Source organism: Psittacula echo (assembly GCF_963264785.1).
Source record: "Psittacula echo genome assembly, chromosome: 1".
Classification (NCBI taxonomy): domain Eukaryota; kingdom Metazoa; phylum Chordata; class Aves; order Psittaciformes; family Psittacidae; genus Psittacula; species Psittacula echo.
The window spans coordinates 127,364,902-127,384,550 of NC_137735.1; the positions used below are offsets into that span (position 1 = coordinate 127,364,902).

The window sequence follows — 19,649 nt, forward strand, 5'->3', positions numbered from 1 at the left end:
CCTGCCTGGGCTGGGCTGCAGGCACAATTACTGGATTCCTTTCACCTGGGCAGCTGCAAGTCATCTTCAGGGCCCTTTGAAGCTGTCCAACAAAAACATGTATCAAGAAAAGCCAGTTGGTACCATCTCCTCCTGTGTTTACTTGAAAACTCTATCTGCCAGCAATTTTCTTCAGCAATTTCAGAAGTGACCAGGAGAGCTTACCTTTGGGAACATCAATCTTTTCCTGTACATGGTAAATAAAAAACCCACAGGAATTCAGTTAATCTCTTAATGCCTTTTCAAATATACCACCTTTGCTGAGGTGGTTGCACCTGCCTGTCACACTAAGCCCTTCTCGCTCAGGCACTTCAGCATTAACCACTCAGCTGTGCAGGATGCGTGCAGTGCAGGAAGCTGTAAATGCACCTCAGAAACCAAAACAGCAGTGCTGGGCTGGAATGAGATACTTGCTTTTGAGTGTCTTCATCATATCCATTTGAATTCACTACCTTTTCTCCCCCTCTTAACTGCTACAAACTGTTTACCAGTCAGTGGTCAGTAATTCTCCACTAATCCCACCACTGATACTTGGTTCTGGGTCTGTCACAACAGGAAGAGAGAGCACTTGAGTTTAAAATCCTTCACATTAAATAAATCCGTGAGAAGCCAGTGGCCCAGCAGCTGAATGAGGGCAGAAAGAGCCGGTGCACTGGCTCATGGAATTAATCTGTGTGAAACCAAGTACCAGAACTTCAACAATCAAGTCATTGACACGAGAAAAGCACCGAGGAGAATATAAACAAATCTTTATTTAAAGCTTTCAAATGGAACATAGTATTTAGTTTCCTTAGAAAAGGAAAAAGTGAGAACCAAAAGACAAAACACAATTACACATGAAAATTTTTATAAATGGATCTATACTCTGTGCAATCTGAGTGGAGTTACTGACCGTGGTAGTAAGGTGCACTGGGTAACTAGAAGTTACGTGCTGTGGAAAGCTCTTGTATGTTCATCTAGGATTGGCAGAATGGTGCAGTTATTTAAACTCACTACAAACCAGGCCATTTAAGAGTCATTCCAGCTGCATGCAGTCACACAACAAAGCAAGACTCTGCTTTTGGAAAAGCTATTTGGTATTTTAGGGGTTATGTTGTTGATGGCAAAACCAAGAATTTTCCTTTAAACTCAGGCTGTGAAGCTAAAGCAGCATCTACTTAGAGAGACAATGTCTTTTTAAGGATCACCAACAAATTGTATGTGTAGAATATATATATATATACACACACACAAGAGGCAACCACTTAGAGCTTGCAGTGCATTTGTGCTAAACTAATGAAAAACCAGATGTTAGTTAAAAATTGTTGCTTTTCATGCTCGCTAAGTGTGATCCATTGTTAAAGACACCTTAAGCCCAGGTTTTGGGGTGGGTGGTTTGTTTATTGCCTTACACTGCTTGTGCAACCTTTAAATGACAAGTAACTGGAGGAAGGACTTTGCCTTGGGTACGGATGAGCAGGAGCTGTTCAGTCATCCCCCAGAGCAGAAATGCATCAGCACCGGGAGAGGTGATGCTCCAGGGAAGTGCTGGCCCACGGGAGCTGGATGTACAATGCAAGGCGTGAGCCCTGAGAGTAAACACACTACATAATGTGCTTCACTAAGAACATGCAAAGCCTGCATCCACATGCTGGCATTGCAGATGACCATGAGAGCAGCCTACAGAGCTACAGGTACGACTCTGCCTTTCTCCAAGTCCTGTTCATGTGTCCAGTGCTCTTTCCCACAGGGAAATATCACAACAGCAAATATCCCTTTTTAGGCCAAGTGTTGCACAATAAAATGTTAACATGCTGAATAAATTTAAAATTACAAACTCTACTGCTAAAGTTATGCCCTAATGCAGCAGCAGCTTTAGATTAAGGCAGGCAAGAAAAATTCTTCACCCCTACATTAATCCTATTTCTTCATTTCAGTTTCATTATGCTTTGATAATTTTCTAATCTCTCTCTTTTTTGTGAGAACACAATTTTCTGAAACCATTATTCTTGCTGATGCCTTCTGCAAGAGTGAGGAATTGTTTTTCCCTCAGATTACTCTTTGAGGGGACAAAAATCTGCCTCAAGTCTTGCACATGGCCTCATACCCATGGACAAACACTTGGGAGACAGCGACATTTCGACAGATTAACAGCAAACTGAATCCGGCACAAAAAGCTACCACACTGAGAACAGACCTAACGCTCTGCAGCAATGTCCTTTCTGCAGCACTTTTACCCCTTACAAATCAACCCGCCACGGGAAGCAGCCCCCTGCATGGCATGGGACAGCACAGTACACGCTTCTTCCAGCATGCTCATCAGCAACACTAAAACCCCATGCAAGGGGGTGCTGCTGCTACCCAGATTCTTTGCTGCTGCAGTTCTTTGCAGCCTCAATGTCCCATGTAACTGGCCATCCAGCTACTTCTGCTTCAGCTGTGCAAGGTTTTTAAGGCCCAAAAGCAGCAGGTGTCGTAACTAATACATCTTAAGACTCAGTATTAAGGGTTCTCAAGTATTTTAATGTTCAACACCACTTCCAGCCTTTTGAGAAAAGCCTTACACTGAAATGAAGCCATTTTACCATCTGCCTCATGTACTTCACCTCACACTTCACCTCCTTGGGTCAGGAGTTAAATTTCAATACTAATAAAAAGCTACCTACTGAAAAAGTCACATTTAATCAAAAGGTGGGTTTATTATACTTTACAAAAAAGAATAAATGTGAGTTCTTGTAGCATTTGTACATAACTACCATTTAAGTGCATGAAGGAACTGACCAAGACAGTTACTGTTTGTCAGCCTTTGGCCACCCCTTCAGCTTTCTTGGTCACAAGTCTGAAGGCAAAAGCAATTACCACTTGCTGCAAATTAACCTTGAAGCCTCTCACCACCTCTGCTGGTACGAGTCAGCTTCTTGGCTGTACTCTGATATGCAAACACATTCCAGAGGGAAACAAATACCATCAAACTGTTTCTTTCCACCACGCTAATGCTACACCAGCCTCCATCTCTAGTCAATAAATGTTGCTCAGGTTCAACACAGAAGTCGTTCGAAGGGAAGGAAAAAAAAACAACAAAGCAATAAATCTTCCTATGCCCCTCTTTATCTGAATATAATCTCTTTATATTTCTCCTTATCTTGTTGCTAGAGTATCTTAAATAATTTTCCTGTGGCTGTGATTTACTAAGTATGCATATTTACCTATCTACACACGTACCAGTACACCGAGTCAATAAATTAAAGCTCAAAACACTGTGAGCACAATATTTACAAACGGCAATAAATTAAGGATTTAAATGTGTGTGACATTAAATAAGGATCTCAAAGACCCCACCAAGTAACAACAACTGCCAACTTCCATAGGAAAACTTTGCCAAATCCTGTGCTGCTACCTGAGGCCAAAAGTGTGTGTGCAGGCCAGAGCAACACAAGGAGCACAGGGCTACGTGATGCTCACCCAATGCATTCCAAGCACAGGCCCATGGATTTCAGCCTTTCAGACCGATGACGTGGGACCACAGCACTTGGGTGACAGCACCACAAACCCCAGGCACTGGAATAGAGACCGATATGTGTCACTCCAGATCTGCAAGGCAAGCTGGGGGAGAACACATAACAAAACAATCAAACCCCAAAGTCTTAGTAGAAGTATTAAGAATAGTATTAAGCCAGAAAATGACTTTCAAAACAAAGACTTGCTCTGATCCAGTGCTTTGTCCATAGACACAGAAATCAAAACTGCCTACTGCTTCAGCATTACATGAAGTGGAGCGTACTTCCAGGGCTATTTTAGCAATTTTAAACTGTGGAAGGGAGAAATTAATCATGCTATATGCTCTCAGTTTATCCTTTGCCAAAACAGAAATTGTTACCAAGACATGAAATTGCTCCTGAAGAAAACTCCCAAACCTGAGTAAACAGCAAGGACCATAACTTTGACCACACATGCCCTTTTGAGAGCTGTTTTTTTAAACAGGGAGCTCACTTAAGGGAATTCACTGGAGGAGAATGCTAGAAGTGGGACGGTACAATTCACAGAATCACACAGAAGTTTGAGCTGCAAGGGACCTTAAAGATCATCTCATTCCAACCCCCTCGCCCTGGGCAGGGACACCTTCCGCTAGACCAGGTTGCTCCAAGCCCCATTCAACCTGATCTTGAACACCGCCAGGGATGAGGCAGCCACAGCTTCTCTGGTCAGCCTGTGCCAGTGCCTCACAGGGATGAAAATGTTCCCAGTATCTAATCTAAATCTACCCTCTTTCAGTTTAAAGCCATTCCTTCCCCTTTGTCCTATCCCTACATGCCCTTGCAAAAAAACCCTCTCCAGAATCAAGAGGACTGAAGCAAATGAACACCTAAAGATGAACCAAGCTAAATCAGAAAACTCTTAAATTTCAATCATCAATCTTTTTCTAACCAGTACTAAATCATTGCTTTCCTCCTTTCTTCCATTTTCTCTTCATCCTTCATTAAGAAATTCATCCCAGCAGGAACCAGGGAAAAGGAGCTGCTCCCTAAAGCAGCACAGTGATTAACTAAAGGTACCACCCTTACAAAAAGCAGAGGACAGGAGACAATATAACAGTTGAAGCTGTTGAAAAATAGCAGGCAGTGTGAATTAAGGCAGGTAGCCACCTATTCGAAACATCCCTACCTGAAAAATGTAAGTATCTGCCCAAAGGACTGCACTGTCATCTTGGGCTCATTATCAAACCCCATGAACCCCAGCAAAGGTTTCCGCTGATCAAAGAACTTCACAACTGATCTGGCAATTCAGCCTCTGCCTATGAAGGTATTTCTTTCCAGTCCAGTACCAGTCCCAGGTTTACTGAGTGAGTGTTTCTGTGTGGCTTTATGGCCTTTTCCTAGCACTCCCTTGTCTTGTGGGCATTTGCAGCCCTGGTTTACAGACACTTCCCACTAGAGAGACTATTTCAGCTTGGACATGAAGCTAACTCTAGCAGTAGAAGTACGCCTTTGCTCTGACACACCCATGGATCTGAACTGCTGAAGGAAGCCATGTAACCTCACCTTGCAGGTCAGTACCACATCACAAGTCCTGCAGTTAAGGCTACATCCCCATTCCTGGCATCCCCTGACTACTCATTTCCCCTTCTCTATTGGGCAGATGATCAGCAACTACCTGTAAAATTAAAAGCTGCTAAACCCATACAAGTTCTCTTGCAATCTGGTTTTCCCAACGAAAAAGTACAACTCACTGGTACAGCAAGTCTCCATCTGAAGAATGGCTCAGATGAGTAACTATTATATAAATATACTCATGCTATCTACTCTGAAGGTACAGAACTGAGCTGATCAGACTCCTTAATAAAGGAACTGAGATGTCTCACAACATTTTTGATAACGTACAGCGAGGAGATTAGAGCTAAAAGCAGTTCAGGACAGCTCCAATGAGAGTCATTTTGAGTTGGTCAAACACTTTGCAACACACTCCCAAAATCCTCACAAGAGATAAAACCTGTGCAAACTGGCGAGATTACTGAATTTAACCTGCCTGTGAACAAGCCTGTTTCTGCAGGGGCACTTTTTTTTCCCTTACTATCTTTATGCACACAAATGCAGTGATCACACTGCAATGCTCTACTGCTAAAGTCAAAAACAGTGCAGAAAAAGAATACAACTGTCCCCTAATACTGCCTCACTTGACGTGCCATAGCATCACCTTCATTTACCTTCCCTGTCCAAGTCTTTTCTCATACTGCTAAAGTAAGAACTGGGGCAGTGCAGATCTCCAAACCTCCAGAGCATTTCAAAAGCCACTTTCTCAGGACATTTAAGAGGTAACTGTAAGACTGAACTTGGATCAATGACTCCTCAGAATATACACAGCCCTGACATTTACAACAGATATGACCCATGTCTATTCCCAAAACCGTATCTTTTTCTATCAGATCTTCCTAGTAAGATCTCCCTTGTAACTTGACTATTTGGAGGAATCTAAGTTTCAGGAATGAGGGAGACAAAATTCTATTTATTTTACTGACCTATTTAGAGAGTTGTGACTGAGCCTGGTGTCTTCACCAGGCACAGATAATCTAGAGACTTCTATCTTAAGAGGAGGAACTCACAAACAAACACTTCAACATGCCTCTCCCCTTATAATCACTGAATTGGAGGTTTAATGTATTTAACCCAGTAGAACAAATTTCACTAACTAGTATGGAACACAAAACACTTGGAGAAGCATGTAGTTCACAGGAATTCGTTATTTCTACTGAGGCATTTAAAATCTTAAACTTAGGAATATTAGGCTAACCTCTTAGCAACTTCAGTGCATTTATTTCGGCAATCACTTTTCATAGCAAATGTAAAGACAACCTTTAATATTAATTTCCAATATGCATACAAAAATAGTTTCTTACTCTCTTAACCAGTTTATGAAGTTCTTTTGCTGCTTTCCAGTGAACATCCTTCTAACTGAAATAAGTCAGCACAATCATCTGGATAGGCTGCCTGCACACTGGACAGGGCTTGTTCCTCTTCTTCAGTTTTCTGGCACACGTGAAACATGACATGAGGTGTCCTGTTTTGCCATGCACTATGCAGCCATTTTTGGGTCTGCTCTGACATATGACGCAAGGCTCTATGCTGGTAACTGGCAGGCTGGATTCCATGCTCTCCTCTTTGTCTTGCCTTTCTGTCTTCTCAGGTTCCTTACAGTCCTCCTGGCTGCTACAAAACATGCTGCTCGATGTTGACGGCTGGGAGTAATCTTCACTTTCCTGGGACTCAGAAATTTGCACTGCTTTGTCCTCACTCTCTTCCACAGCTGGCTCTTTATCTTCAGTCATTTTCACCTTCTTGCAGTCAGGAACATCAAAACCTTCAGACTCTAGAGGGAAGGAACTTTCTAATTTGCTCTTTTCCAGTTTATCACTCTTTTCTTCTGGAAGCCAGTCCTCACGAAGAGCCCAGCATCTGTGGCAATGGCGTGGAAGTGGAGGATTCATTTCGCTGCATTCGGGACACTTCCAGTAATCCTTTAGTGAATTAAAGGTTGGAATAGCTTAAGCTACTTGGAATACTTACAACTGAAGTATTCAGAGGTTATAAACAATTTATTACTGCCAAAATAATAGCTCAAGATATCTAGTGACTTGTTCATACTTCAAAAATTCCACTTAGTGTTTGGCCTCATTTTACCTTTCTAGATTAAAATAATCTTGATTTTAAAACGACTCTCAGACTTTCTTTATGCAGTAGACTGCTGAAATAAGAAGAGGTAGAGCAATAACAACTTATCATTCCTTATGTAAAAAAGTGAAGAAACCAGTTCACGGAAGTCTTAGGAGAACCTCATGAAAAATTTATTTCTGACTAAATGGTCACTATTTCCATTATTTTCAACAATGGGCTTCTTAAATGGAAACTGCAAGATCGAAATGTCATTTGCCCAGCAGGATGCTAAACTGGTGATGTGCAAAACGGCCAGGCGAGGGCACTGTGATACAGCAGTAGTAGAGACTACAGCCATTTAAAAAGGGAAAAAAAACCCCATCACCCTCTCAGAGGTTACTCCATCCCTACACTGAAAATAAGCCATGGTCTCTTTAAAAACACACTTTATTTTTTAAGGAGAAAGACCCTTCTCAAAAGCAATGCACGCCATAGGGGGAACAAAACCAAATCAAACCAGAAGGTATTTAGAAGAGTCAAAACTCTTTGTTTTAGTCCTGAATAACATCAGTGATATCAAAAGCTTAAAAAATCCAATCCTAATTCCTAAGAATAACACAGAGCTGTATTTTTCCATCCCGAGGCAGTGATGGTTTTAGATGGTGGCTTGCTCCATGTTGTACACACACAGGAAAGCCCCTCAGTCCCACAGACCATCAAGGGGCTGGAATGCTTCAGACAGCTTTGGATAACAGCTTTATTCACACTTTGACTGTGAAAAGCAAATATAGGCATACACTGCATTTTAAGCCTAGTGTGTGCTTTTTTCACATACATCTACATACTCTGCCGCAAACCTGGGAACTGCATCCCACGTTTCAAGAAGGGTCTTACACAACTTAGGAAAAGACTCAAAATCTTTTAAATTTTACAGTACTGTTCTGAAAACAGATTTCCCTTCATATCTGTATGTTACCGAGTCATTCATTCAGGTTAGACAATAAAACCAGATCTTACGATTTCTAGGAAGAGGTTTTTAAATACATGTCTTAAGTTTGGTTTTGGTTTTTTTTTTTCCCATTTTGCACAAAAAGTCATATTTAGGCTCCATCTAATTTCCTCCCATTAAGACAGTGAAACCATAAGTTAGTGTGATTACTTTTTCAATGGATTAGGAAGCTTACTAAGAAAAAAAAAAGTATATATATCTCTCTCTCTCTCAAGGATCCTTAATAATCCCATAATCAGTAATTAAAATAGTGTCTTGGAATCTTCAATCATAGAAATCAAATTAATTCTAAAACCAGTAACTGGCAGCAATAGAATTCATCTATACTCCCTGATTTACTGTCAGTTCACCAACTTATGATGCTTTGCCAGTCAAGGTTTTACTCACAGCTAGAGAAATCTCTGGATCTTCATCAAATGAATCAGCATCGCTATCTTCATCCTGGTAAACAGTCAGCTGATATACCTGGTTTAAATAACAACAAAAAAAAGTACTGATGTAACTGGTTTGGGGCATTCAATTTAAAATCTGACAGATTTGTAGTGTGACAGATTTTCTGATAGACTTTTAATCAACTGTAGTACACACATATGTTAATTTATATTAGCAGGTAACTCCACAGGATCTGATGACTGGTTTGAGGGAAGAAAATTTCTCTTCACACTTGTAACACAGTTTGAAGAAAAACACAGACTATACAGACAGTACCGCTGTCTAGAGCAGAGGGGATCCTTCCCTCTGCTCAGCACTGGCGAGGCCACACCTGGGGTGCTGTGGCCAGCTCTGGGCTCTCCCGCACATCAGATACAGAGCTACTGGAGAGATTCCAGTCAAGGGCCACATACTTAGGTATCAAAGGAGCTCTCACATGAGGAAAGGCTCAGAGAGCTGTGACTGCTCAGCCTGAAGAAACCCCAGTGCAGCTCCACAGCGCCAATACCTGGTGTACCTCAGCAGAGTCAGTCCCATTCAGCCTCTCAAGCATCACAGTCATGTACATCCCAGGCAAACTCTGCCTCTGGTATTTATCCAATCTTGCCATGGGAGGATTCACCTTTTTGATGTAACAAAAAACTAACCCAGAACAAAGAAAATTATTTCCCACTTCATTCTTGATAGCTAGATCTCATGAAAATGATGGTAATCACAATTTTACTGTCATCTTGCTCCCCAATGAAAATTTCTAGAATAGTATTTGAACATCTCTATATGAAACATTTATATTTATGGAGGCAAATAATTCAGAAATACCCCTTTGCAAATACTTACTAGGAAATTTCTCATTTCGTATCAGAAGTTTTATCAAAGCTCAACACATGCTTCTGCAATTAAGATGCAGAAACAGACTCAAGTACACACACTGCCATCAACTCCACCAGCCAGTGAATGAAGTTAAATCAACAGACTTCTCCAGGCTGTTGAGAGTCTACTTCAGAGCCCGGGGAAAGTCTCAGCACTGTCCTGGTTACTGCCTGGTGGGTGTAACCAAATGCACAGGCATGTAGTTTAATTTAACAAACTACAGGGTGCAGTTAAAGACATAGCACACAGAGTCCTGAAATACACCTGAAGAGTTACTGCTTCTTGTTGGGATCTCAACAAGAAGTATTCCTGTAAGCCTCCCCCTCTCTCCAACCCCTGCCAGTCAAAAAAAACAAAACCAAAACAAAAACTCAAACAAAACAAATTTGTACCTCATCATCTTCATCTGTGAGCTCCAGCCCTTCTTCATTATGGCTATAATCTTCTGAATAAATAGACTCAACTTCAAACTCTACACTGAACTGGTCTGAAACAGAACTGTGGTCAAACCAGTCAGAGTTTTCACTTAAGGAACTGGCATCAAGATCCTGAAAAAAGAGAGAGCACATATTCAGCCTTACACTGCATATCCATAACCAGTACTGTTAACATGGCTCCTATGATAAAACTGAACTACTCAGTTTAATTAGTTGCGGAAGGAAGGAGACCACTGCTGCTAGACAGAACATCTTTTCATAGAATCATAGAATAGTCAGGGTTGGAAAGGACCTTAAGATCATCCAGTTCCAACCCCCCTGCCATGGGCAGGGACACCTCACACTAAACCATGCCACCCAAGGCTCTGTCCAACCTGGCCTTGAACACCACCAGGGATGGAGCATTCACAACCTCCCTGGGCAACCCATTCCAGTGCCTCACCACCCTAACAGTAAAGAGTTTCTTCATTATACCCAATCTAAACTTCCCCTGTTTAAGTTTGAACCCATTACCCCTTGTCCTATCACTACAGTCCCTAATGAATAGTCCATCCCCAGCATCCACATAGCCCCCTTCAGATACTGGAAGGCTGCTATGAGGTCTCCACGCAGCCTTCTCTGTTTTATAAGCCAAATTGTACATAGGTAAAGATAAAGCTAGATCTGAGAGCCTTTTGTCAGCTCTGTAATAAGAAGCTGTAGTCATCCCAGAGCCAGCTTAAAGGCTGCAGCTACTGTTTCACAAAGGCTCTCCTAAAAAGTGAAAGAACAGATGCAAGAAGATGCTGTCTTTTGGCTGTGTGTCATTAAATTCTCTATTCTTCTCAACTTCAAGACAGCAGCTAAACAACTGTAAAAGAGCAAGAGTGAAGACACAGTATTAGTTCTATCAATTCAGAATACAGTTTATGACCAAGAATCCTGTTAGTTCAGCTCTTCATGACTTAATCTAACCACAGACAATTTACTTCAGTGTTTGCTGAAAACAACAATAAAAACCAGTAAAGGCTTGGAAAATGAACACAGCTCATCAAGGCAGTTACCAACACTACTAGGACTACCAACTATTCTGAATCACAGAATGTCTGTGACTGCTTTTATTCTCTCAGCATTGTAAGCAATATTTATTTTACAACATAAAATCTATCTGGCATGTTTTCAATACTCTGCCAAGCAGGAAGAATCTGATTTTTTAAACTAAAAATACTAAAAGTTATTATTCAACTTTGTCAGCAGATCTATATAAGACTCCACTCTACCCACACATCAACTTTTCTTTCAACCCCTTTTCTCTCCCTAGACACTGCTGAAGGCACTACTGCTTTTAATTAAAACCACTATGTTTGAAGATGCATTATCTGCACTTCCAGTATCTGCATAATCTGTACCACAAAGAAGGTATTTTGACTTACAGGGATGAAGAGTGAATCCGTGGAATTGCTGCTATTGCTTCTTTCACGGCACAGGCCACTGACTACACACCATGAGAGACTTTCATCAAATGTCAACGAAATGCTGTCCGACTTGTGTCGTTTTCTTCTGTTGTTGTGTAGATCATCTGAAGAATCTTCTTCTGGGCATATCCAAGAATTTTTATTAGTCAAAAAGCATCTATGCTGTGCGCAGTTTTTACTATTTAAAATATCTTAAAATACAAATTTACTTAGATAGGAATTTAAGAAAAATAAAGTCATTCAGTAGAATGTTATGGGGTGGAAAAAAGTAAAGGCACCAAAAATTTAGTAACAGTAAAGAATGTGAGAAAAGTGACATTCCTGAAACCAGTTTTTCAGGGACTGGCTTTTCCTGCTTGTCCCATCAGCACAGCTTGTAAATGGCACTTTCCAGATGCAGGAAGTAACAATTACGTAATTAAGTTTGGAAGCATTTTTACTCCATTTTGCATGTGACACATTAAACCCATCCTAATTTTAATATAGTTAGGATCTTAATTGTCCCAGCTCCCTTTACAGTCAGTAGACAGAAAGGCACTTTCAGAGGGCTTCTGAGTCCATCCCAGAATTTGCAGGGAGGCAGAGCGACTAGCTCCCAGGTCACATGCATACAAAGGGCCTCCGGTTGTGCAAGGTAAATTCAGGTCTAAGTTTAGGCACCTTAACAGATGTATCAGTTAACAGCTGCACTGTAATTTTATCTACTCAACAGGATTTTTGTAACAAACCATTATGACTTTCACCACACACTAGCAAGGAAATGTTCAAGGCATACTACGGTAAACAGAACTGAGAGCACTGCTTTAAGCTGTGCTTATTAAAGATGCTTGGTTTGAAGGCCAAAAGACAATCCTTTTTAAATACATCATGTTTTGAAATGACCACCTACAGCATCAGGAGTAGGGGGACAGAACTTTAGGGGTGGGTAAGTCAAACTTCAGCTCCACTGACTTTCAGAGTGTTTGTAAGAAACAATTTTACTAAAAAAGGCACTGCAAAGTCAGTATGTAAGTGCAGCCGAGTGAACCCCGCCACAAAGGGGCCTCACAACTTGGCTCAAGAGACTTGGGTAAGAGCCTGCTGCGCCCTCCAGGGGCCTTCTGCACCCACCCCTTATTGGCCAGCTTCTCCCTTGCTTTGCAAAACACACCCTGACAATCCACGAGTCTTCAAGTGTTGAACCTTTCATTGTAAAAGAAAAGAGAACGAAACACTTGTACATACTTTGAGACTTCTCTTACTTTCCCTTGGTGCTTCTTGGCTCAGCCCCTCTCTTTTCTTTTTCCGCCCTGAGAGCCCCACCAAATTTGGTGCCCCCAGGCCCAAGGGTTGCTCCTGTCCATCGTTGTCCTCATTTAGTTGTCATGGCTCCATGCCGTACTGATATTGTACCACCACAAGGTTTCTATACACTATGTAAGCGGCTCCAAAGGAGCCGCTACCATCCCAATTTAACAAGAATAGTGGTTTAAAAGGAAGATTTCCTATAAATTAGAAAAAAAGTGTATATAAAAACACTATATTAAAAGAACCTTTAAGGTTGCAACAAACCGATAAATGGATGCAAAGAGTTAATAATCAAACCTACAATAAGTAAGCACAACACAGGACCTTATGTGCTCTGGGTGATGCTTAAATATTACAGGTTATGATGCTTAACTGAAGCTTTCCATCCCTTCATCAGCTTTTGTTACAACATTAAAACGTTCTTTTAATGTAGTGCAAACCGCTCAGCAACACAGCACAGTGTTTGGACTGTAACAGTGGCCTACAATGAACATAAAAAATACTACACAACAGCTGAGGAACTGAAAAATGTTCCAGAGGAACTATAAAAGGGGAGATTCTACGCAGCAACAATTATCACTGCCTGGGTAATTACACCCACCAAATTATGAGGTAGCAGAAGTGATGGAACAAACTAACGTAAGCAATTCCACAGAATAGTGCTTAAGTAGAACTGTAGAGCGCACTTCTATTGAGAAACTTGAAGTTATTCAAGTTTATGCTGACCAGCTTTTGTATTTGCTAATTATGGGAAGAAACAGTCCACATTTTTGAACTGTATTTGCCAGTGATTCTTGAATAACCACAGTAAATGGAAAGAGGAGAAAAATACGATGCTTAAGTCACCAGATGGTTTAGAAAGTGCTTCATGAATAGTCAGGTACCTAAACATATCCAAAATCGTTCCATGTTACTACCAGACCTTTGATGTCTGCCACCAACTGAAATCCAATGAAAACTGGTTTTAGAGAGCAAACAAAATGTAAAGTTTTGTGGCTGTCTACAGAGGGAACTGAATGAATTCAATGACATCAGTCCTTATAAAGAAGTGTTCTTATCATGAAGACAACACAACTGATTAAGTCCTGCTGATGTGGACAAGTTTAACAGATCTGTAGAACAATTTATTCCATCATCTTACTAACAGTTCTAGAGATCCAAAGTGTAATGTGACACTGGAGCAATGCAAGGAATCCTGTATTTTCTTCTAGATGGAACATTTTGGTTTAGATAAACAAAGAAACATGAATAATATTTGTCAGTATCTTTCAAAGCCAGGAAGGCAACAGAATGTACTTCTTTTTCCTACATGGCCATGCTACTGAAAGCTCTGCACCATGGAACTGCACGTACCAGATTCACTGTGTGTCCTCCTCCGAGAAGATGTAGTTGGTCGGGAAGTCATATTTGATGAAGTCTGCTTCTCTTCCAACTCTTGCACAGATTCCTGGTTAACAGAAATACTGAGTAAGCCTGAGCACGAATAGGAGGTTAAAAGGCTGGAATCAACTAACTGCATCTAAACCATTGACACCATCATGCAAAACTAAGTAAGATTTTACACTCTGAACGTTTATTAATTAAAAAAAAAAAAAAAATCACCTTAAGAATATTTTCTTCTAGCTGAAGCCTTGCATCATCCTCAGGTGTGTCAGCAAGCGTAGAGTCTGAAATCAAATCAAACCAAAAACCATATTATAACACAGCAGAAAGTCAATTTCAGGCTCAAAAACATTAGAATAAAAGCAAGGGAAAAATAAATGTTAACTGCACACAGCATTTACAAAGCAGAACTTACAATCCATTTGCCATCATGCAACAATGGAAAAAACAACCCTATTCTTTTGCTTTTCAGCTGTGTGCAGCACTTGGCCTGTAACATAACTAAAGTGGGAAAGCGTGAAGGAAAAAGAAATCTCAGCCATAAAGTAGCTCAATTTTATTAGAAATGCCTTCAAAGGAAGGCTGTGCATTAGCTGGGATTCTGCAGATACAAAAGAATATTACGCAGGAAATATTTTACACTTCTTTGGAGAAGTATACTTTACTAGCTATAGTCTTATGGGAACACTGAATTAAAAAGACACTAAAGGAAAATTAACTCTTGTTAATGATATATGCTTACTACCAGACAGACCCTGAATGATCTTTCAGGACAAGAATTTGAGAAGTAATTTCAGTTTGCAAGCATAACAGTAAGAGATAATAAAGAAAGCACATTTCCCATCTTCAGCAGCTGAACTGCTTTTAGGCAGTATCAGAAACAAAGGATGTCTTAACATGGATTTAGAAGCCAATTTACAGAATGGTTTCCATTGTTTAACTTTGAGTTCACTCCCTGTTAGTCAAAAATTACAGCTATATTGAACTTTTTTGCACTGCAGGAAACATGACTGTATGTAACAACTCTCCACTTCTGGAGTGGCTATCCACAAAGTCATCACAAAACTACTTTTTAAAGTACACAGATCTTTTAAAACAGGACTCTGTAGCTGAGGGTGACCAGTTCTAAATGTACTCCACATGCAGTTTTGAAAATGAAACCAGAATACTCTAACAGAAAGAATAAGAAGCATCGGCCCTGACTTCCTTACTGGCACAAGTTCAAGATGATAATTTTTCATATTAAAACTTTTTATGTTGTTGAGGGCTTTACCTGTAAGAAAAACAAGTGAACAACTAATTTTTCAATTGTGTCCTCTGTGTTCAGCTCTGAATGTGTTTGTTCTGGTTCCAGTCCAACAAAATTACCCAAATGCTGTTCAGATTTTTGTTTTTCTTCTCCAGAAGAAAGAGTGTTTGCTTTGATTCACTATTTGTGACTGATTTGGGCAGTAGTCTGTAAAGCCAAATAGCAAATTCTCCCAGACTAGCTTACCTTGTTGATTGACTGCTATCAGATTTCTGGAAATCATTGAATATAGTCTCCTTAGATGGGGATGAAAAAAGATATTGCAAGTTAGCTACATGTAATTATAAAAGAAAGCTTACCATCTTTGAAGATGCAAAGAGTTTAGAAAGGCCATTTGCATTATGTTCTCCAGACTTTCAGAAAAGAATCCTGTTTTACCTGTGCTCTTTTACTGAAAAGCTTGTTACTCCAAATAAATCCCCCAGGAGATCATTTGCACAGTGTACAATATGTTGCTGTTTTTCATCATATAACTGTTTAGACATAATATATTGTCCAAGATAGAATATTACCTGTAAAATAAACAACATACACAGACATTAAATACCCAGGTTCAGTTGTTTTAAGTTTAAGAGAAAACACATTAAATTCATTGACATTTGCTTTTCTCACTTTGATTCCCTAAAACTCCTTGAGCTGCAATTTTCCTCTGTCCTTTATCCCCAAGTACTCTGCTATTCTGCTCACTACCAGATAGATTTGTTCAGGTTTTGAAACTGGCTAAACAGCCCTTGACAAGTCAGCAGAATAAAAACAATACCTTGCCTCTGTGTCTTCTAGACAAGTTTCAAACTACACAGTCCTATCCCACCCCCTCACCTGTTCATGTGAAACAAAAGAACACTCTATTCACTGCTGTCTACCAAAAAGTTCTCACCTCCTTCATAGTAAAAGTGTCCTTTTCTGCACCAGCTAACTTTAACAGCTTCAACAACAGTGGCTTTGGCTTAACCTGTGTGCAGAAGAAGAAAAACAGAATGCACCAATTATTCACCAAACAAAACTGTTTATACAGGTTGGCTTCCTCCTTCTCTATTAATCTGATATACAAACACACATTAAAATCTATCTAATTCCAAGTTATTTTTGCAAAGTTAAACTTAAAAGAAAATAACACAAACCCAAGCATACTAAATTCCCATACACATCTTAGTTAGCCCCCAGTCTTTCACTGGTACATATATATTCCTTGATTCTAGCCTCAGGATTCATTTGGTAGTTCCTAGTACAGAGCTAGGCGCTGGGGAATTCAGCTCCACTCCTTTAGTCACTACACTGACTCCAAAGGGGAGGGAGGAAGGTAAATGAACCTTTCTGTCAGATCCATAGTGCAAGTCATGAAATAAAACACTGGTCCACCTCTTTCCCAAGTCCCCTCCTTTCTGGGGCTGCTTTACCTCTGAAGACTTTTCTCAGCTGGGATAAGCACACACCTTGTGCTGTCTATCATAATTCAATCACTCCTACCTCCACAATGGCCTGCCACACACCTGCTGTGCCAGCAGAGCTGTATCTGCAGTCAGTTTATGACAAATTCTGAGGTAGAGGAGGGAAAAGTTAAAACTTTTTCTTTTGCTCCTCCTGGTCAGAGCAATGTCCTGGTCCCAGTCACTGCACTGTTCCACAAATGTCTGTGCCAGTACTAGTTCAGGACTCGAGAACAAGCTGCACAGGCTCCCACAACTGCAAATAAAATGCAGGTCGAGCCACTGACGGTTCCCAGTGCAGTATATTTAACAATAGCATAATAATTGTCAGAATAAGCTAATATTTCGCTATCCTAATATGTTCCCTAAAATAAAATAAATTCTAGGAAGTACATATTTTATAGAAAAGTGTGAATAATCATGAAATATGATGAACATCATAAAAATATCATGAATACCAAAAAATATCATGAAACAAGGACTGTGCTTTTGTAGGGGAGGGGGTGGGGACAACTTCCCTACATTCCATTTCAAGTATCTGCTAAAACCAACGTTAAGCTTTAGTGCATTAATAAGAGATGACTTGCAAGAATCACACATAGCTAGAACAATAAAAAAGCTTGTGGACCTTACAGAGTCTATTCACTGCTTCCTAAGTGCTGAACTATTTAGAGCATGGGGCATATACATTACAGTTCCATAAAGGAAGCAAACAGTAACTTATGAAACTGATAAAGACATCTAAGCACAGGAAGGCAAATCAGAGTTTCAGATCTTCGAATCCGCAAATAGACTCATGGGTGCAGATTCTTTTACTCCCCAACCCTCTCTCCCTAAGTTCTGCAAGTATGAAGCTCTTCTGTCAAGCAGATGTGACAGCAGACAGTTAGCATCACGACTAGGATGATTTAAAACCAGCAAGAAACAAACGGAAAACCAAACAATCAAAAGTCCCCAACTTTGAACAGCCTGCTGCTGTTACTTCACTTTTTTGAAGTTCTGCTATCAGTCTACACTTTAAGCTTCAGCCTTCTCATAAAGTTCCACTTCAATGTCAGTGTACACATGCCGGTTTTAATTCCTGTCTCCGCTCTTAACACACAGGCTTCTGTCCTGGGTAAACTTACATAGAGCCCCGGGGAAGCAGAAACGTCACTGAAAGCCTGGATATGCAGAGCCATAAACACAAGCGAAGACTTATTACAAACTACATATGAATTCCAATAGAACAGAAAATGAAAACGCCAAATTCGAAACCCTTCAGTTGTAATGATCATTTAAAAAACATTTTGCATTACACAGATCTTCCACAATTCTTCAGTTATGAATTGCTAACATGATCAAATCGGACCATAAGATCTTTTTTCATTAAAAGAAGGCAACCTGACCATCAAACGTCTTCAGAAAAAGGGGTCTAGACCTGAACCATCACCTCCAACTCTCAACCACGAAAGAGACAGATTTGCTTGACGATTACAGGATCAAAGAGGCCCATCTTCACCGGATTTCCTGGCTTTTCTCTAACCACAGCTCGCCGAGCACCACTTCGCTTCTGAATTAGAAGATAAAAACTGGAAAAAGCGGGAAAAACTCGCGTCCAACAGAGCTACTGACCAGCGCCTCTTGCTCCGAAGCGGTGACAGCAGAAGCATCCGTAAGGGACGACATCTTGGTATTGCACATTTGCCTGCAATAAAAAGAGAACGTTAGAAGGGGGGCACACAGCCACACAACCCAGGTCCCCCCGCACAGCGCGGCGCTCCGACACCCCGGCGGGGTCCACTCACCTCGGTGGCCTCGTCCAGCCCACACGCCGGACTCCGGCGTCGGGTATCTGGACCTAGTCGGGTTGGGCCAGGCCGGGCTTTATATAGCGCTGCCAAGAGGAGACAAGTCGGGGCTTAGCTCCTCGGCCGGCTGCGCCCCGACATGCCTGAGCATGACCAGGAGAGGTGGCGCTGCCGAGTCACCGCGGGGGGCAGGCAGGAGGGGGCCGCCGCTGACTCACCACAGCCGCCGCCGCCACACGCGGGGGGGTGGGGGGGAGAAGGTGGGGAGGAATGACGGTGAAGAGGCGAAAGGCCCCGTCCCGCGCTCCCCCCGCCTTTCCCCCGTGTCGGCCTCGCTCCCCCACGCGGCGCTCCAGCCGCCCCTCCCCCATCCCCGAGGCCGCCCCGCGCGAAAACCGAGCCCTGAGCGCTCCCTCCGCCCCTGCCCCCGAGCGAGCCGGCATCCCCACGCACCACCAGCCGCGCCCGCTCCGCTGCCCGGCCCGCGGCAGGCGGGGACCGGGAACACTACCACACCGCGACGCGGGCTGCCGCTAACGCCGCCATTTTGGCCGCCGCGCGGCGCGGACCGTTGGTCTCCGCAGCGCCCCCTAACGGGCTCGGGGCAACGGCCGCGCCGCGCGCGGGCATTGGGGCAACGGCCGCGGAGCACTGCGCGCGGGCGTGGGGCGGCGGCCGTGAGGCGGGAGGGTAGGGGCCGCGGTGGGCCCGCTGCCCGTTGCGGGGTGGAGGGACGGAAACTGGGCCCGCGGCGTCGGGGGGAACGGAACAGAACAGAACAGAACAGTGCCCGGGTCGAGGCACAGAGGGGGAGAGGGCCTGGCAGCAGCTGGGACAGTAAGAGCCGCACCCAGGGTCTGTGGGAAGCCGGAGGTTCGGCCTGTACTTTGCCCGTAGCTTTTTCTCTTTTCGTCTGTGTTCCTCCTCATCTTGTGCATCGTCCGTTTTATCCCTTGCCGAGTGTTTATACGGCCACTCCACAAAAACCGTCGGATTGCGGTAAACAAAACGTTGTGGCTTGTGCAAGTCGAAGAATTGAGGAGACACAGGTGGAAGAGCAGAGCCTGTTGCCAGCAACGAGTCTGAAC

The 19,649-nt window shown here is 42.2% G+C and overlaps 1 protein-coding gene across 7 annotated transcripts; it reads right to left on the reverse strand.

The window, feature by feature from the left end:
* Positions 1-778: 778 nt before the first annotated feature.
* On the reverse strand, positions 779-19,119 carry MDM2 (MDM2 proto-oncogene). 7 transcript variants are annotated; one of them, XR_013957276.1, is made up of 13 exons: positions 19,015-19,119; positions 18,559-18,647; positions 18,386-18,458; positions 16,222-16,296; positions 15,723-15,856; positions 15,531-15,580; positions 14,255-14,319; positions 14,006-14,099; positions 11,324-11,484; positions 9,867-10,022; positions 8,560-8,637; positions 6,410-7,027; positions 779-3,621 (listed from the first exon to the last, which is right to left on the reverse strand). XR_013957276.1 is itself a non-coding variant. In XM_080622248.1 (12 exons), exons 3-12 carry the CDS (start codon positions 18,452-18,454, stop codon positions 6,461-6,463), a joined length of 1,446 nt encoding a protein of 481 aa, XP_080478374.1. In that variant the 5' UTR covers positions 18,455-18,458; positions 18,559-18,647; positions 19,015-19,119; the 3' UTR covers positions 779-6,460. The 7 variants fall into 7 exon arrangements, 6 of the variants coding, with proteins under 6 accessions (XP_080478374.1, XP_080478371.1, XP_080478373.1 ...); XM_080622248.1 differs by having other exon boundaries at positions 779-7,027; positions 11,324-11,481; XM_080622245.1 differs by having other exon boundaries at positions 779-7,027.
* Positions 19,120-19,649: the final 530 nt, after the last annotated feature.

Bases quoted from the DNA above. Each gene is read 5' to 3' on its own strand.
- MDM2 (XM_080622245.1), bottom strand. From the start codon at position 18,454: ATGTGCAATACCAAGATGTCGTCCCTTACGGATGCTTCTGCTGTCACC. The intron at 16,297-18,385 runs GTCAGTAGCTCT...TTCTGCACACAG, and splicing joins CTTCGGAGCAAGAGGCGCTG to GTTAAGCCAAAGCCACTGTT. The intron at 14,100-14,254 runs GTGATTTTTTTT...TCTGTTAACCAG, and splicing joins TAGAAGAAAATATTCTTAAG to GAATCTGTGCAAGAGTTGGA.